The sequence below is a fragment of the Phycodurus eques genome, chromosome 11 (genome assembly GCF_024500275.1).
Source record: "Phycodurus eques isolate BA_2022a chromosome 11, UOR_Pequ_1.1, whole genome shotgun sequence".
In the NCBI taxonomy this organism is placed as follows: Eukaryota; Metazoa; Chordata; class Actinopteri; order Syngnathiformes; family Syngnathidae; genus Phycodurus; species Phycodurus eques.
This window is the reverse complement of record NC_084535.1, coordinates 23,300,178-23,319,506: the sequence shown is the minus strand read 5'-3', so window position 1 is coordinate 23,319,506 and position 19,329 is coordinate 23,300,178. Positions and strand designations below refer to the sequence as shown.

The 19,329-nt window shown below is 41.7% G+C and overlaps 1 protein-coding gene across 1 annotated transcript in view; it reads left to right on the top strand.

Annotated features, from left to right (window-relative positions):
* dntt (deoxynucleotidyltransferase, terminal) overlaps positions 1 to 19,329 on the top strand; it is a 112,195-nt gene that overhangs the window by 10,680 nt on the left and 82,186 nt on the right. Inside the window, 3 exon segments of the mRNA XM_061690266.1 lie at positions 10,797 to 10,967; positions 18,543 to 18,614; positions 18,816 to 18,939. Coding sequence (XP_061546250.1) covers positions 10,797 to 10,967; positions 18,543 to 18,614; positions 18,816 to 18,939 — 367 coding nt within the window.

The window sequence follows — 19,329 nt, the reverse complement described above, 5'->3', positions numbered from 1 at the left end:
GGTACACCCTGAACTGGTTGCCAGTCAATCGCAGGGCACATTTAACCAAACAACCATTCGCACTCACATTCACACCTACGGGCAATTTAGAGTCTTCAATCAACCTACCATGCATGTTTTTGGGATGTGGGAGGAACCCAGAGTACCCGGAGAAAACCCATACAGGCATGGGGACAACATGCAAACTCCACACAGGCGGGGCCGGGATTTGAACCCCGGTCCTCAGAACTGTGAGGCAGACGCTCTAACCAGTTTCCACCATGCCGCCTCATTTAATCACAGTAAACAAAAAGGTATGCTTAAACTAATACCACAGAAACAATTATATGTTTTCATATTTTTACAGCGCATAACAGGTAAACATTCACAGGACAGGGAAGAAAAAGTAAGTGAACCCCGAGCTTTAATAACTGGTTGACCCTCCTTTGGCAGCAGTAACCTCAACCAAATGTTTCCTGCAGTTGCAGATCAGACGTACACAACAATCAGGATGAATTTTGGCCCATTCTTCTTCACAAAACTGTTGCAGTTCAACAGGATTTCTGGGATTTCTGATGTGAATAGCTCTCATGAAGTTATGCCACAGCATCTCAATCAGATTGAGGTCAATACTTTGCCTGGGCCACTCCCCAACACGTATTGTCTTCTTCTGAAGCCATTCAGTTGTTGATTTGCCTCCGTATTTTGGATCATTGTCCTTTTGCAACACCCATCCTCTATTAAGCTTTAACTGTTGGACAGATAGCCTTTAGTTCTTCTGCTAAATATCGTGATAAACATCTGAATTCCTTTTTCCATTGATGATAGCAACTGTCCCAGCCCTGAGGGAATAAAGCACACCCATACCCTAACCCTCCGCCATGCTTCACAGTTGGGATAAGGTTTTGATGTTGGTGTGCTGTGCCATTTTTCCTCCACACATGGCATTGTGTGTTCCTCCCAAACAATTCAACTTTGGTTTCCTCTGTCCACAGAATATTTTGTCAGTAGTGCTGTGGAACATGTAAGTGCTCTTTGGCAAACTTCAAACATGCAGCAATGTTTTTTTGGCGGGTTTTCAGCCATGGACCTCATTCTTGTATAATTTTTTACATATGGTAGATTTGGGGGAAACACGGTGGTCTGCTGGTTAGCACATCTGCCACAAAGTTCTGAGGACTGGGGTTCAAATCCGGCCTCGCCGATGTGGAGTTTGCATGTTCTCCCCGTGCCTGTGTGGGATTTCTCTGGGTAGTCCGGTTTCCTCCCACATGCCAAAAACATTCAAGTCTTCTTGACAAGAGACAATTCTAAACTGGTGTGCATTTTCTTGTGGCCAAAGCAGCTTTCAGCCAAACCTCCAATCTTCTCTTATTGATTGGACTCCAGACTGACTCACACCTGACTGATTAGCTCTTGGAGAATCCGCAGCCTAGAGGTTCGCTAACCTTTTCCTCACTCTCCCGTGAATGTAATTTTCAATGAAAATATCCATCCATCCATTTTCCGTACCGCTTATCCTCACTAGGGTCGCGGGCGTGCTGGAGCCTAAGCCAGCTATCTTCGGGCGAGAGGTGGGGTACACCTTGGTCGAGAGCCAATCGCAGGGCACATATATATTAAAAAAACATTCTGACTCACATTCACACCAACGGGCAATTTAGAGTCTTCAGTTAACCTACCATGCATGTTTTTAGCTGTGGGAGGAAACCGGAGTACCCGAAGAAAACCCACGCAGGCATGGGCCATTTGCACTCACATTCACACCAACGGGCGATTTAGAGTCTTCAGTTAACCTACCATGCATGTTTTTAGCTGTGGGAGGAAACCGGAGTACCCGAAGAAAACCCACGCAGGCATGGGCCATTTGCACTCACATTCACACCTACGGGCAATTTAGAGTCTTCAATCAACCTACCTTTTTTGGGAAAACCGGAGTACCCGTAGAAAACCGGAGTACCCATAGAAAACCCACACAGGCACGTGGAGCAGGCAAATATGCTTACCAGTCATCCACCGTGCCAGCCATTATTTATTACATTTATTTTAAAATTCAGATCCATATGCTACCAAGCCCTATAGAGTCATCATATGCAGCACATGCGTGTAACTCTCACATTTGATAGGTTCATTTTATTTGTACATTCTCACCTAATGTACACAGGCAGGGCTGGGATTAGAACCTTGGTCCTCAGAACTGAGACAGATGTGCTAACCAGTCGTCCACTGTGCCGCCCAATGAAAATATGAAAACATATAATTGTTTGTGTGGTATTTGTTGAAGCAGACTGTTTATTTTTTTTAATTTAGTGTAAGGTCAATTCACATTGTATAATCAATTTATGCAAATATTTAAGAACTGTATAAACAAAACAAACAAAAACACTTTCTGTATTAGAACAACTTTCTTGATGCCATATTTGCCATACATGTGCTGTGACATTTGCCACAAGTGTGTGCTTGGAGACCTGAATTCCCTCAAGACCAAGCAGACACAGCTTCCAATAGATGCACACATGTTTGGACACATGCATATACTGAAACTGTCACAACATAAATATCTGCATATGCCTCAGTTCCTCACTCATGTCTCAAATGGGGAGAGCTGGTGTTCAGGTTTTGAACCCCTGTTTTCCCTCTCTCCATTAACTCTGCAATTAGCAGTTGCGCTCAGTTTCTCTTCTCATAATTAAATCATTAACCTCATGTACAGCCACAATACCTTCTCATGAGAGATTTCACTTTGTCACTTTGGAATGTTCACATTGAAATAGCTTGTCAGATTGAAATAGGAAGTACTGGTAGTTTCCTAGGTCCTCTTGATGTCAGTTTGAAGCAAACACAGGATATTATTCACTGTACCATATAGCATTGGTCTACCAGTGATGAATTTTGTGATAGCATTTCTGAAAACTGAGTAACAAGAAAATTACAGTTCTCTCTTTTGTTGTCTGGTTTTGAAATTAAAATCCAAATTTTCTTCCAATATGCTTCTCGTGATAATAAACAACACAAACAACCCAAAGTATTATTTAGTACAAAAAACGACGACTGAAATAAAATAAATATCCAACAGACACAGCAACATAGACCACCAAAATTATGGGTAGTATTTTTTCTCTAGTCCTGCTAGGTGTTTGCACTTGTTGCTATCCAAACTTCATAGGACTCAAGCTGAAAGGTCAGATCACAAAGATGTTATGGGGTCAGTTAAAATTCATATTTGCATTGTTTATATGTTATGTAATACATGCACGTAACACAACCATGGTTTACCGTAATTTCTCGTGTATAAAGCGCATCCGTGTATAATACGCACCCCCAAAGTTAACCTCAAAATTCAGGAAAAACCCTTCTACCGATGTATTGTGCATTTTTACAATGCATGATTTTGCTTCTACCCAATATGACCAAAACATGAAGTATTATCTATATTTTCTTAGTTTTTTCAAATAATTATTCTGAAGTTAAGCACTTTATTTGAACATGTAATCCTTCTTTAATTTATTTGCTCTTTTTTTGAAATTCACAGCCCTACTTTTATTTAGTAAATTAGAAAACACACAGTTTTGCTCTTATGTTTGATTACCCAGGCAGAAGTTATAAGATGGGTACAATTCTTTAAAGAAGGACCAGGTGAAACATATTTTATTTTATTTTAATGGGATTCAAATTAAACGGTAAAGCATTTCAGAAAAGCATTATTATTAAACAAAACATAACCATAAAGAAATTAATGATGGATGGATTATTCATCAGTCATATTAAAAAAAAAACTATTTCACAAATATTTATTATGTAAACTTATGAGCATAACTGTACATATATGCAGTCATACATACCCCCTGTCATATTGGAATGAAAGTGTAGGCTACACCTTTTTTATAACCACTAGGTGGTGGTGGCATTTTGGAATGAAAGTGTACAGCTTTTTCATAACCATTAGATGGCGGCATATATTTATAAAATGTGTAAGTTTTTTCCATTTGCCTTTATACCTATGTATAATGTGCACTATTGACTTTTGACAATTTGGGGGGGGGGGGGGAATTACGGTCGCTAAAAATGAGGTTTTTACGACCCTCCTCGAACACACCCGAAGCTCAAGACACTGGGGTGTGGTTACTCTCTCCACCACAAGGGCTACCAGAAGTGATTGTAATTGAAAAATACAGCGCGCTACACACTATACGTAATGGCGAGCAACGTGTTGGAATATGAGGAGGAGGAGGATTTCGACATACACAAGCACCCAACTGAACTTGGCATCGTCAAACCGTACGTTTGCTGATCAGGAGGTCGGAACAGTGACGATGACGAGCAGCCAAATAACAGCTGTACAACAGAAAAAGAGAGTGGCAACTGGGTCCATGTCAAAAGCACGTCTTTTTATACAGTCATGGCTTGAAATAATGGCAACCCAATATTTTTTTGAGCACGACTATATGTATTAAATATTCATATGTTTCACTGACGCGGCACAAGCTTTTACATAGGATGCAGTATTCCTAGATATTGTGTGCCCCTCGCTCGAGTAGCGTTATAACACGCCACACAGAAAGTCTTTGCCGTGTCTGTTGGCTTGTCATATAGGCAAAAGTACAGATGACAGTACTGAAAAGTACTGCGTGGGTCTTTTTTTCCAACTCCTCAGTGCGTAGTAACCATAATAGAGTCGTAGGTATATCCAAGGAAATCCTCACCTCTTGTATGTGCCGCTTCGCTTTGATTTAGTTCTCTTGCTGGCAGTTGAGGTCCCGATGGCTGTAGGAAAAATAGTTGGCACCGCAGCTGATTTCAGCCTATACCTCTGTATCCAATGCTTTCTGCTAAGTCTTTCTCAAAACACGCCAGTTCGAAGTGATCAGCACAGAGTTTGGAATGCTTGCTAGGCACCCATAGCTGACCACGTTTCTTCCCCTGTTGATGGACTTTCCCTATCCACTCGTCACATATTAATATTTCACTTGGAATGCCAAAAACAACTCTTGCCGTGAACCATTTTACAACCAAATGCCACACAATAAACCATTGTGACATTGTTAAATCATATGACAACAAATATACAAGGACGGGAACAACAGCATGGAACAATAGCATACAACGCCTAATGACCAGGGTGTTTGGCTCGTGTGACGTCACAGCGCTGGATAGAGCCGAAGAAGGCGCTGGATGCAAATGTGGTTTGTAAAGGGGTTTTAGAGTTATCAAGAAAAAATTTAGAATTTTTGTCCTCTGACCTTTAACTGCTGGATAGGCCAATAATAAAAAATATTATACAATCCATCTGAAAGGTATTCAAAGCGCTTCACATTTTCCATATTTTGTTATGTTAGACCCCCATCTCACTGGCCATGAGACAAGTTGGCGACCTGATGGCGACTCGAGTCTCCGCTGGTCGTAGGGATGTCTCAGTGACATCTCATGGAGTTTCCTGTTGATTCCTGGAGACTAGCTGGGTTGCCAAGGAGTGACGGAGAATTTGAACGTGGTTTGCAAATCATGTTTGACCTATATTTAATTGAATACACTACAAAGACAAGATATTTAATGTTTAAACTGATAAACTTGATTGTTTTTAGCAAATAATCATTCACTTAAATTTTATGGCTGCAATACGTTCCAAAAAAGATGGGACGGGGTCTTGTTTACCACTGTGTTACATCACCTTTTCGTTTAACAACATTCAATAAACGTTTGGGAACTGAGGACACTAATTGTTGAAGCTTTGTAGGTGGAATTCTTTCCCATTCTTGCTTGATGTACAGTTCCAGCTGTTTAACAGTCCAGGGTCTCCGTTGTCGTATTTTTTTTTTTCAATGGGAGACAGGTCTGGACTGCAGGCAGGCCAGTGTAGTACCCGCAGTCTTTTACTACGAAGCCACGCTGTTGTAACACGTGCAGAATGTGGGTTGGCATCATCTTGCTGAAATAAGCAGGGGCGTCCATGAAAAAGACATCGCTTGGATGGCAGCATATGTTTCTCCAAAACAAGTATGTACCTTTCAGCATTAATGGTGCCTTCACAGATGTGTAAGTTACCCATGCCATTGGCACTAATACAGCCCCATACCATCACAGATGCTGGCTTTTGAACTTTGCATCCTTAACAGTCTGGATGGTTCTTTTCCTCTTTGGCCCGGAGGACACGAGGTCCACAATTTCCAAAAAACTATTTGAAATGTGGACTCGTCGGACTATAGAACACTTTTCCACTTTGCATCAGTCCATCTTAGATGAGCTCAGGCCCAGAGAAGCTGGCAGCGTTTCTGGTGTTGTTGATAAATGGCTTTTGCTTTGCATAGTAAAGTTTCAAGTTGCACTTACGGACTTACCAAACTGTATTTACTGACATTGGTTTTCTGAAGTGTTCCTGAGCCCATGTGGTGATATCCTTTACACATTGAACGATCGTTTTTGATGCAGTGCTGCCTGAGGGATCGAAGGTCACAGGCAATCAATGTTGGTTTTCGACTTTGCCTCTGACATGCAGTGATTTCTCCAGATTCTCTGAACCTTTTGATGATATTATGGACCGTAGATGATGGAATCCCTAAATTCCTTGCAATTGTACGTTGAGGAACATTGTCCTTAAACTGTTCGACTATTTTCTCACGCACTTGTTCACAAAGAGGTGAACCTCGCCCCATCTTTGCTTGTGAATGACTGATCAGTGGTGCCCATAGTGATCGGGGCAGTAACCCCTAAGCTGGAAGGATGGCTCCAGCAGATACCAGGAACAACATCCGACATCTCCATCCAGAAGAGCATAATACCGGCAACAACTAAGATCCTGTGCAGAACCCTCAAGCTCCCAGGTCTCTGGTAGAGGACCCGAGCCTGAAGGAGATCCTGCCGGGGTGGGCGAGAAAACATTTTAGGATTTTTAGGATTTATGCACGCGGGTCAGTCAGTCTACTATATATGATGACTTGGGGGTGATAAAAAGAGCAACCATGGACAACAGAATGCGTTAAGGGAGGAAGAGGAAGTGGATGGTACAAAACAATGTCAGGCTCAGCAAGACAGAATGTACATCAGCTCAGTGACACTCATTTGCGTCTTGGATGATTGACGTCTTGCATCGAATAGAAACACGCACACAGACACAAACACAGACATACAGACACACACACACACACAGCACATTGGAAGCATTATACTAGGGCTGTCAATCGATTAATATTTTTAATCAGATTAATGACACTTGAATTTTGATTAATTACGATTAGTCACAATATACACAAATATACCACACATAGTACCATATTTTGTTTTGAGTTGGGATTTTAAACTTGTGCTTCGATGAAAAAAATAGTTCAGCACTCCATTATGTGCAAATTACCTTTCGGGGTGACATTTCAAGCAAAATGTGCCGCCAAGCACACCAGTCGGAGTCTTGTATGTATGTATGTATGTTTATATATAGCAACCTGCGCCGCATTTCAGATATCCATCTGCAGTGTGTGTTCAAAATAAATTGTCTGATTAATCTGAGTTAATACATGTTTAATACGATAATGTTTTTGTGTTTAACCACAATTTAAGGTTTTAACTTTGACAGCCCTAATTTTTATACAGATATTACATATTTTCCACCACATCATATTTAACTATTTGGAGTTTTACATATTCTCAAACATTTGTATTATTGTTTTGTCTTTAATTATATTTTCAAGTATTTCAATAATTGGCGGCACAGTGAATTACTGGTTAGCACCTCTGCCTCACAGTTCTGAGGACCCTGATTCAAATCTACTTTTTGTGTGTATACATTTCATTGTGCATCGGATAAGGATAAATAAAACCTATTGTAGCTGTTAATTGTCTTGAATTACTTCTCAGTGGGGTTTCTGACCTGCTTTCATGCTTTTTCTGTGCACATGCAGCGAGGTCGGGTTGCTGTGCGAACGTGACTCACAGGCATGGCTGTTATATGTGGTGGTGTGAGGTAAATCGGCATGTTGCATCAGTGTCTCCAGTGTTCTCCCCAATGAGCTATAATTCCTCATTAATAAGATGAGGAATGCCATAGTGTGTTGTGTTTGCCCACTATGCTCACTCCATTTAGCTGATATAATAACAGAAATTGAGAGACGAGCTTCATGGATATTTGTGATTGTATAGGGTAAGGTAAAATTATGTCAAATGTTTTTGATTGTTTTATCGCTTACTCATAATGTTTAACTGCTTCATTTGTTAGGCTCTTTATCAAAAGACTCACTGATAAATCCAACTCATTACTTATTAATACTATAGTTTCCAATTTAACAGAGAAAATCATTATAATTATTATATTATAAAACTTTACATTGAATAAATGTTGTTTAATGTCTATTCTGTTTTGAGTGCATCCATCAAATTTCTACCACTTAAACTGTTGAGTTGGAACCTACAGTATGTCAGCTGACTTTGGGGTGCAAGGTGGGGTACACCTTGGACTGATCCTAACAGTAACAGACATGGACATGCACATATCACAGTATGAACAAATATTGAATATATGAATCACAAGCTATAAATTATAATCGAATGTCAATGTACACAGTAGGCTATGTGTAACATTTGCAACCTCAGAATGACATTAGGGGGTTGTTTATTACATATTTTTTGTTTTGGGTGTCCATTATGATTTTTCTTAGAATTTGTTTTGAGCAAGGTTCATAACAAAAGTGTAACTTGGAATCATGAAGAGTTCTTCAATTGAATTGTTCTTTCTGTAATTGTAAAATAAAGTGTTTTGAGTTTTGCCAAAACCAACCAAAACGTATTCATCAGGGGAAAGAAGTGGAAGTTTAGATTGACCAAGTCAATCTCGGACATAAACTCTATAGAGCATGCATTTGACCTGGTGACTGAAGTTCTCAATTTCCGATTAAAAAGTCTTATTCACACATTCTATTTCTATTCTATTTTCTATTCTATTTCTATTTTAAGCCCTTTAAAAGTACCTTTCAATTAAAAATTCCATTTTATTTTAAATAATGCTGTCTCCTCACTTGTGCATCAAATGTAGATGTAAATACTATAACTGGAAAAGTTGAAATGTTGATTCATATTTTGATGTCAAACCCAAAATGTTTTCAGTCCACAGCAAAACTATAGGAAGTGACTTCACATTTACAATATTTTTGGAAGGAAGTGTATCAAAGCAAGTGATATGAGGCAGATTTCAACCCCACCTTTTACTACGATCTTATGGCAGTCGCTGGGCTTTGTAAAAATCATTTGAAATGTCATTACAACTATGAAAATATAATCATGATATAAATCATAATATCGAGCGACAAAAAGATAAACTAACCAAATTTCGGATTAAAATAGTCATTAACATGACATTATATTAACAGTCAATTAAAGAATCTATTTCACTTATAAAAGACATACATTTAAGGTCAACTGAGTTCATAAGAAGTTATTTTGAGCTAGATCTATTATAAGGTATTCATCTCAAAGTTGTATCGTAGTACAAGCTACTTGTAACAGATCCAGGACACATACATGCTTTCTCATCCTCCTTCATTACCAGCCCAGCTTGCTGCTTCTGTGTGTTGCATGTTGTTTAGAGAGGCAGCTGTGAGTGTGTGTTTGCAAGTGCATTAGTTGCTCCATCTCCATGTGGCACACTAAGCGGGTCAGTGCATCCCGAGATGAGCTAGTGTCCTGTTTATTGACCCGAGGCTGCATGTCTGCATGAGACAGCGGGTGGTGCTGCGGTCTCAAACGTGGGCTTGGCTTCAAGTAGGGTCTTCCTTGATCAAATCGGAGAGGGTTAAATCCCAGTCATATTAGGAACTTGAAAAATAATAAAGTAGTTTATGAGACAAACATAGTTTAAGTGATATGTAATACAAAAAAAGTAGCACTGTCAGCCTATTACGAAACACTACCCCAAATGCCATGAGAAATTAACTGAAAACATCTCCTGAAGGGACACAATTGCCAGTTTTCATAAAGCATTGCTAAAATTTTTTACTTTTATTCGTGTTGAATAAAAGGAATAATTAAGAAGTGAAAACATTGCTTTATTATATATTCTATATATATATTTATTATATTTGACTAAATAATAAAACTGACATGTCAGCAGCAATCAAGTTTGCACGTCAGTGTGTATAACTAAGAAGTGAAGCCGTGAAGTTGTGTTCCTGCTTAAGTGTTCCTGCATTCTTAAGAGCACCAAAAGGAAGGGTTGTCATTTAAAGTAACTGAGGAGGAAGCGTACACTCTAAAAATAATCAACTTGTATTGTAATCAGCAATATAAGTAAGAAAAACTTTCAAATAGAAATTATTGACATTTATGGCAATGATGTTAGCACAACAAAGCATGCAAAAACAACAAGGCAAATTGTTTGCTGCAAAACAATTTGCCTTGTTGGTTTTACTGATATCTTTAAGTTGGAGTTCAATATTAATAACAACATGTTTGTAAACTCATTTCTTTCTTGTGGAATGCGGGAAACCCAATTTTCACAAAAGCAAAACTTAGTTGAATTGCCCAACTTGAAAATTTAATTGAAATGTTTTGCCTTGAAGTTTTGAGTTCATCAAATCTTTTTTTTTTTTTTTTTTTATACACTGAGTAAATACTGTTTGTCTGTGTGACTTAATATGCTGTTGCTCTAGGTTTGGGTCCCATTGCTTACCTTACGACCAACTACGTCTGGGGTGTCTGCTCTCGGGGCTGAAGAAACATTATTCTGTGACAGATCAATTTAAAAAAACAATCAGTATTATGTATCGGCAATCTAGCGCATCCGAAATGATCCTCCTTTTCCCCCATCCTTTGTCTGTCCTGGTCTCCTCTGCCTGCAGGATGCTTTGGAAGTACTGGCAGAGAACTACGAATTCAGTGAGATCAAGAGTTCATGCCTTGCCTTCAGGAGAGCTGCCTCAGTCTTGAAAAGTCTGCCATGGACTGTGCAGTGTATAGGGGCTACTCAGAGCCTGCCCTGCCTGAGGGAGCACACCAAGGCAGTCATGGAGGTATCAGTATTTAGTCATTCAATTACATTACAGACAGGGGGCACATGTGCAAAGAAAGAACACATTTATTTTTTCTTGAGGATCTGTTTAAAGGTGAGGCTACAGAATTTCTTTTCACCTTTCGTCATTTTGTGTGACCATGAGAATGTATCCCCACCCGAGAATACAATAATGCAGTCTGGTCTGCCCAATCACTTCAAATGCTTTTCTGTTATGTTTACTGTATGTCGTTAAACTTTAAGGCGCCTTCTCCTTACAACATGAGATCATCTGTAATATTATGCATGTAACTTGTTTACAACAGGTGCTATGACTCTAAACTTAAATTCACCTGATAGAGTGTTTACATGACTTGGTAGGTGCTGCTGTTTGTATTACTAACAAAGTTATAATTCCTAAAATCCCTCAAATGTTAGTGTATTAAATGCAGTGTCTATGAAGTGGGATAATTACGGTTCCTGAGGCCAAAAAATTAGCTGGATATTTGAGTTATTTATTGGTCTTATGTAAAAGAAACACCCACTAGCAATAGCAGAACATTAAATGTCTATTCACAAAAAGGTATATTGGGAAAACCATTTCAAAGGCATACTGTTAAGTTGAATGTGCACATTTGCAACCCTTTACAAACATGCCAAACTAATTGATTGTGCAAAATGTCAGTGTTGTTTTCAAAGTTTTGTTGCAGCCCCCATGTGCAACAGATAATTACAGTGGAATCTCAATTTAACGGACTAATGCTGTGGGTGGGGGTCTCATGTGTTACAGCCAATTGTCTTATATTGAAGCACTTTTTTATGACCCAATTACTACCATCCAGTACAAAATTATTGTTTTAAACTTTTTCTGTGGCCTACAACACAGTACAGTAAAACATTACTATAAATAAAAAAAAAAAAAAAAAAAGCTTGAATAATTTATCCAAACTTACATCCTCCAGCCAGGATTTGAACCCAGGCCTGCAGTTTCTCAAGAGCACAGCAAGGCAATACTCGAGTACATGGCTAAGTTACATACAGCCTGTCAAATGTAAATTTGTCATGTGGCTCACGTCACCAGTCCGTTACTTCGACATCCATGAAATGAGGGTCCGTTAAAATGAGGTTCCACTGTATATGTAACCGGTGGGTGACTGGTTAGAGCGTCAGCCTCATAGTTCTGAGGAGCGGAGTTCAATCCCTGGCCCCGCCTGTGTGGAGTTTGCATGTTCTCCCTGTGCCTGTGTGGGTTTTCGCCGGGCACTCCGGTTTCCTCCTACATCCCAAAACATCCATGGTAGGTTCATTGATGACTCTAAATTGCCTGTAGGTGTGAATGTGAGTGCGAATGGTTGTTTGTTTGTATGTGCGCTGTGATTGACTGGCAACCAGTTCAGGGTGTACCCTGCCTCCTGCCCGATGTTAGCTAGAATAGGCTCCAGCACGCCCGCGACCCTAGTGAGGAGAAGCGGCTCTGAAAATGAATGGATAGATGGAAGCCAGCCCGGCTGATTGTTGTGCCAGTGCGCCTTAAGGAACCACCTCCGGGTCTCTTCTCAATAAACCATTCTCTACAAACTTCTTTAGCCTCTGCCTTTATCCAGTTAAAATTAACACCATCATATTGTGACAGAATACTCTGGCCAGCATGGACCCAGCAACCCCGGAGGCATTAAGGGAAGCACTCACCCTCCAAGGCTCCCACATAGGAACACAGGACAAAGTTCTTCACGAGATCACGGACTCATTGAATGCTCTCACTCAACAAGTATCCCTCCTTTCTTCCCAAATGCAGTCCGACCTTCCTCCTGTGAGTACTCCTTCCGAGCCCACAGCCTCCAATCCATCCCGCCTCCCGAACAAAGAGCCTCATGTCCCGCCGCCTGAGCCCTACTCCGGGGATTTAGGTGCATGCAGCCAATTCCTCCTAAATTGCTCCCTAGTTTTCAATTTACAACCATTAAGCTACCCCACCGAACAATCCAAGGTAACATTCGTCACTAACCTCCTATGTGGAAAAGCAGCTAAATGGGCAACTGCGTCATGGCACAACTCTTCCCCAGCACTGTTTCACTCAGCGACTGTGTACTTATTGTGGTAAATCAGGCCACTTCATTGCCGCATGCCCCTTGCGCCCAAAAGACCAGGCTCACCACGGCAATCTCGTGTCACCACCTCCACAAGCTCCCCCTCCCGTATGACCGTTCCCGCGTGTATTCTTGGTCCTGTTCACAACACACTTAACTGCCTTTTACTGATTCTGGTGCAGATGATAATTTAATTCACGAAGGATTGGCACGTCAGCTCCAACTCCCTCTCAAAACACTCCATTCACCGAAAAAAGTCACAGCTCTGGCTGGGCGACTCAACTCCTCTGTCACGCACCAAACAGTTCCGTTTTCCTTACTTATCTCAGGAAATCACCGTGAAGACATCCCACTATTCGTTATACCTTCTCCTGAGATCCCGTTAGTCCTCATAATTTTCTGGCTCAAGAAGCATAACCCCGCCATAGACTGGACGCACCTCTCTCTCTCCGGGTGGAATCCTCACTGCCATTTGCACTGCCTGCTTTCTGCCATGCCGCCTTCCAAAAAAACAAATTCAACCACCTGGCACAACCTCTCCTGGGTTCCGGAAGAATATCATGATCTCTCCCCTGTTTTCAGTAAGGATCTTGCCATTTCACTATCCCCCCACAGCCTTTATGACTGCGCGATAATTTTTTTGCCGTGAGCCCCTCTTCCCTCCAGCCATCTCTTCAACCTTTCCCGCCCTGAGAAAAAGTCTATGGAGGATTGGATCCGTGACTCCCTGGCTTCTGGACTCATTCGGGCTTCTTCTCCAGTAGGGGCCGGCTTCTTCTTCGTTGAAAAGAAAGATGCCACTCTCCGCCCCTGCATTGATTACTGTGGACTCAATGACATCACCGTTAAAAACAAATCTCCACTCCCACTCATTGACCGCTCATTTGAACCCCTCTGTGATGCCCAGATAGTCACCAAATCGGACCTATGCAATGCCTACCATCTCATCCGTATCAGAGAGGGGGATGAATGGAAAACTGCTTTCAATACCCCCTTGTACACTTCGAATACCTGGTCATGCCGTTTGGATTAACCAACGCCCCCGCTGCTTTCCAAACCTTCATTAATGACGTCCTCCGCGATATGTTGAACTGGTTTGTTTTCATCTACTTAGACGACATTCTAATCATGTCCCCCAAGTCCTCCAGCATCTCCTCGAGAACCGCCTCTACATCAAATCTGAAAAATGTGAATTTTACCTCTCATCTGTACACTTCCTGGGCTATATCATTGCCAAAGGTCAATTACAACCAGACCCAGCCAAGAACTCGTTAACTGGCCCACTCCCACCATCCGCAGAGAACCACAACGATTCCTGGGATTCGCCAATTTCTACCGCCGCTTCATCTGCAATTATAGAAAGGTCGCAATTCATCTCACTAGCCTTTACCACCACCAGCTCTCCTTTTTAGTGGACCCCGGCTGCATCCCAATCCTTCAACCAGCTTAAGACCCTGTTCATCACTGCTCCCATCCTACGAAACCCCAACCCCTCCCTCCAGTTCGTGGTGAAGGTTGATGCCTCAGTTCTCATCCTTAGTTTGGAAGGAGTTCTGTAAAGTGGTAGGCTCAGCAGCCAGCCTGTCTTACGGATACCATCCACAGTCCAACGGCCAGACGACGCGTGCAAATCAGTCCCTGGAGTTGGCCCTTCGCTGCGTTGCCGCATGCAACCCCACCTCCTGGAGCACATCCCGCCCCTGGATAGACTATGCCCACAACTCCCTCATCAGCCCCGCAACGAGTATGTCTCCGTTCATGGCCTGTTATGGTTTCCAACCTACATTATTTAGGGAATAGGAGCATGCGGTGGCGGTTCCCGCAGTAAGGGATCACCTGCAAAGGGTGCAGTCCATTTGGAAGGACGTCAGGGCGGCCTTAACCTGGTCCGCTGAGAGAAATAAATGGCACGGGGCCCTTCGTCACTCCCCTACGCCTGAGTACAAGGTGGGTCACACGGTATGGCTTTCCTCCCGTGACCTCCTACTCCAGACTGAATCCCGTAAACTCACTCCGCGCTTCATTGGTTCCTCCCGATCACTAAAATTATCAATCCCATATCAGTTCAACTAAAATTTCCACAAGTTCTTAAGATTCATCTGACGTTCCATGTGTCACTACTCTAGCCTGTCTCCACCTGCACTCTTACCCCTCCGGCCGTACCCCCTCCGCCACCCCCATGTTATCGACAACCATCCGGCCTTCATAGTTTCGTGCATCCTTGACGTGAGGCCCAGGGACAGGGTTTACCAGTTCCTTGTGGACTGGGAGGGGTATGGTCCGGAGGAACGCTCCTGGTTCTCCCACAAGCTTATTCTCGATGACTCCCTGATTAGAGACTTTTACGCGGCTCACCCTGGGAAGCCGGACAGGACACCAGGAGGTGTCCGTTGAGAGGGGGGTACTGTCAAGAGCTGTACCCTGCAGTTCCCTTGTTGGAGCTTGGGTGGCGCTTTGTGCCCCTCTCGCCTTCTCTCTCTCCCTCTCGCTCGCTCTTCTCTGTAATCAGCACCACCTTGGCCGCGCACCTGTTGTCATCATCACCTGCATTTAAGCCTGCCAGATCAAAGACTGCACTGCCAGAGTATTAACGCTCACCCGTGGTACACTGGCTCACAACTTACACGTAAGCTACGCCAGTCCTCGCAATATTTCTGACCTCCATGTTCTTCCTTGTCCTCAGTGCTCCTTCCGTGTTCCCCGCCTTGCTGACCTCTTCCACCACACCACCAAGGCATCCACCTGCTCACGCCACTGCACGCTCACTGTCTCCCAGTATGCTTACATGATCCACCTCCGAATCTCCTCTCAATAAACCATTCTCCACAAACTTCTTCAACCTCCGCCTGGTTCTGGGTCCAGTTAAAATTAACACCTTGGTATTGTGACAACAACATCATTATTTCAGTATAGTATATATTTTTGGGACTTTTTTGTTGGTGTGCAGTGAAAATGTTCTAATGTTAAATGTGTGCCTTGGCTCAATAAAGGTTGGGAAACATTGGTTTCGGTGAAACATGCTGTGCACACACATTTAACATTTTAATCACTGTTTATCGGTATACTGTAAACTCTTTCATCCCTACATGAAACTTAGCATGTTTTGTGTATTAGGCCGTTAACTGGGGGCCGTGTGGAAAATTGCTGTCACATTGGAATGTCAGGTGGCAAGCCCTTTTTTCTTAAAATACCAGACAAGGTGAAAATGTCATTCTTGCTTGTATCATCAAATAAACTGACTGACTGGCTTATCTGTGCCACTATTAATTCAGCCTTTCAAAATATCAAAAAGTTTCCAGCCAAGCACTGTAACAAAACTTTTCACATGCACAGGCGGGCATCACATAGGTTTTGACCATTTTTGGCGTGAAAAAAAGTAATATTGGGTCACTTGGGCATCATTCCCTCCTCTTGCTTGACTAGATAATGTCAGGTTGTCAGGCAAATTACTGCAACTGCGCTCTTTATGAAAGGCCTTGTCTGAGAATGTAAGGTTCGTTGACACGTTAAACTTTCAGCATACAGTCCGTCTTTTGGTGCATGTTTCAAAAACTGTCAGATCTGTCAGCTTTGAGGTGGAATGACTCAAGAAAATAACATGACTGTACCACAAAAGACCAAATTAAAGAAGCATTGAATGACGTCTTCTCTTTATAACATTCAGATGCTCAACCACCGCAACTGTTTTTTTTCTCTTTGAGCAGATCGCTCATAGATAAAAACAAGAAAATGACATGACACATAAAACAAAGTGAAAGCAGACAGAGTGAAAACAAAATGCTTGATATAATTGTGAACATTGGAGCGACACTCACACAGCAGTGACTGAAGATAAAAACCTACTGATGTGAAGGTCTGAGGCAGTTTGTGATGAATAGTAAGTTCTTGTGTGTGTGTGTGTGTGTGCGCGCATGCGTGTGTGTGTGTGTGTAAGTGAAAGGAATAGGTAGTCAAGGTGAAGGATGGCAGGTGGATGTATGCTGCTCACTCTTGTAATGTACGGTTTAGATGAGGGGTCTAAATCTCATTGTTGTTGCAGGCCGCTTTGAAGTTATACAGTAGTTTCCCTCAGATGGCCATTATGAATGTGGAACCATATAAATGAATAACCACCTCATCATATCATTACATATACAGTGGAACCTCAGTTTTTGGATGCCCTTGTTTTTGTAGGATTGTTTTTTTTCAGTGAAAGTTTGTCTCATTTTTCGAACATCCACTTGGTTTTTGTATGGTAGGAAATGGTCCAAATGTCACTCCTAACTTTTTTATTTTTAAATTATTGCCATTTTCAACATTATTAAAAGTATAGACATTTTAAAATTTGGATCCAGAAGAACATGAAATAAATGCACATGATTTACTTACGTGGGCCACATTAAATTAAATGATCTGGACCGCGAGCCTTGAGTTTGACAACTTGGATGAGACTTTAGGCTCACTGACAAATTGACTTGCAAGAACATCAGGTAATTAACAACACTAAATAAATGCATTGTGTAACAGAAATACAGGCTTACACTTGTAGGTTTAGCTCATTTAAAAATAGATGATGGGTGATTTAACCAATTACTTTAATGAAGTCCAATATACTGTCGCCAGCTAATTACTGTAGTTGTGCTCTTTTAAGGCAGACAGAGTGAGAACATACTGAGGCACTGCACTACCTCCATTCCCCTGTCACATAAAGAAAGAGTGGGTAGCGCGGTTGGAGGGGGGGCGGTGGCGGGGTGGCGACGATACTATCGCCCATGTAATAAACTTCTGCTCCTGGGTGTTGCCACCCCACCAGCCATGCCGCCCTGTGCGATAGCACACTTCGCTGCAAGTGCCATTTTTACTGCCGCTAAGCGGTATAGAAAATGGATGGATGGATGTTACATGTACAGTATACTGTAGAGGTGACAGTGCACTGTATTCCTAAAGACAATCTGCCAGAATACTTCAGCACATTTGTGTGTTCCATCATTTTAGCACTGCAATGCAGCAACTTTCCAGCACCAGAATGGACTGTACCATCTTTAGGGTAGGAGGCATGGAAATGTCTTTTTAGACCTAGCGGTGACAGTAGATCATTAACTACTACAGTCTTATTTTTATTCTGATGTGCACAAAAATGTAATGAGTTCTTAGAATGCATACTGTATCCATGACCCAACTTTCCACAACATTTCAATGAAACCAGTGGTGTAATTTTTGTGTAAGACACGAGCCAAACAATTCCTCAAGAAAAGCTTCTGGAAAATGTTTTTTGGGGGTTTACTTCCCATTCATTAGTCGCTGTTGCAGGAAAGTAATCAGTCTCTGAATGCACCGAAACAAGTACTGAACTGAAATCCCTTGAGAACATGCCCTGCTAGGCTAGATAACAAAAAAAAGAGACAGTACAGTAGGAATTAGATGATTGGAAAGACAATCGCAAATGCAAAATAGGAGTATATGATAAATTACAGTAAAATAAGTGTTCATGGTTAAAACAACAATTATTGTGCTCATCTTGTGTTTTTCAGGAGATCCTCCAATGTGGCCATGCATTTGAAGTTGAGAGAGCACTCTCGAGTGAGAGGTATCAGACCTTAAAGGTCAGTGGATAAAATTAAGTACATTTTCATCAACACAGCCTGTCTTTGCTTTCTCAATTGAGGTGCTTTGGAAGTGATTTGCATTTTGCCCTCTCTAAAGGCCATCCGTATAGCTTTTCAAAACTCCGACAACTAAACCCTTCTTAAAAGAACTGTCATGTAAGAGCTTCTTAATGAAGCCCTTTCCTCATTTCCTGACAGCTGTTCACAAGTGTGTTTGGGGTTGGACCGAAGACGGCAGAGAAATGGTACCGCAGGGGGCTGCGCTCATTTTGTGACATTCTGGCAGAGCCCAGTATTCAGCTCAACCGGATGCAGCAAAGTGGTACGTCAACATCTCATCATCTGTACTTTTCCATTCCACTGATTATAGAATGTAAACTCCACCTGGTGTTAGGAGCCAAGAGTATGTGTCATAGACCAAATTGTTGGACTCATCCTGGAGTCTGCATGCCAGTTGTGATTTATTTTTTATTTTTTTACCACCAATAGGGCCATATTACGTGTAGGGGGGTGTTATACTGAGAGATGACAACAACAGGGAATCTACAGTTAAAAGAAAATTATGTAAACAACAGGGCTATTTTTAGCAAACCTCAATGGTGACTGTGAAAGGGAATGCTTGCTGTGAAATTTCAAACCACTGAGCGTTTAGAAATCAGTAGGAGAGCAGCTGGGGCATTTATTTTTTATTTTTTATTGCTGGTTTTACTCA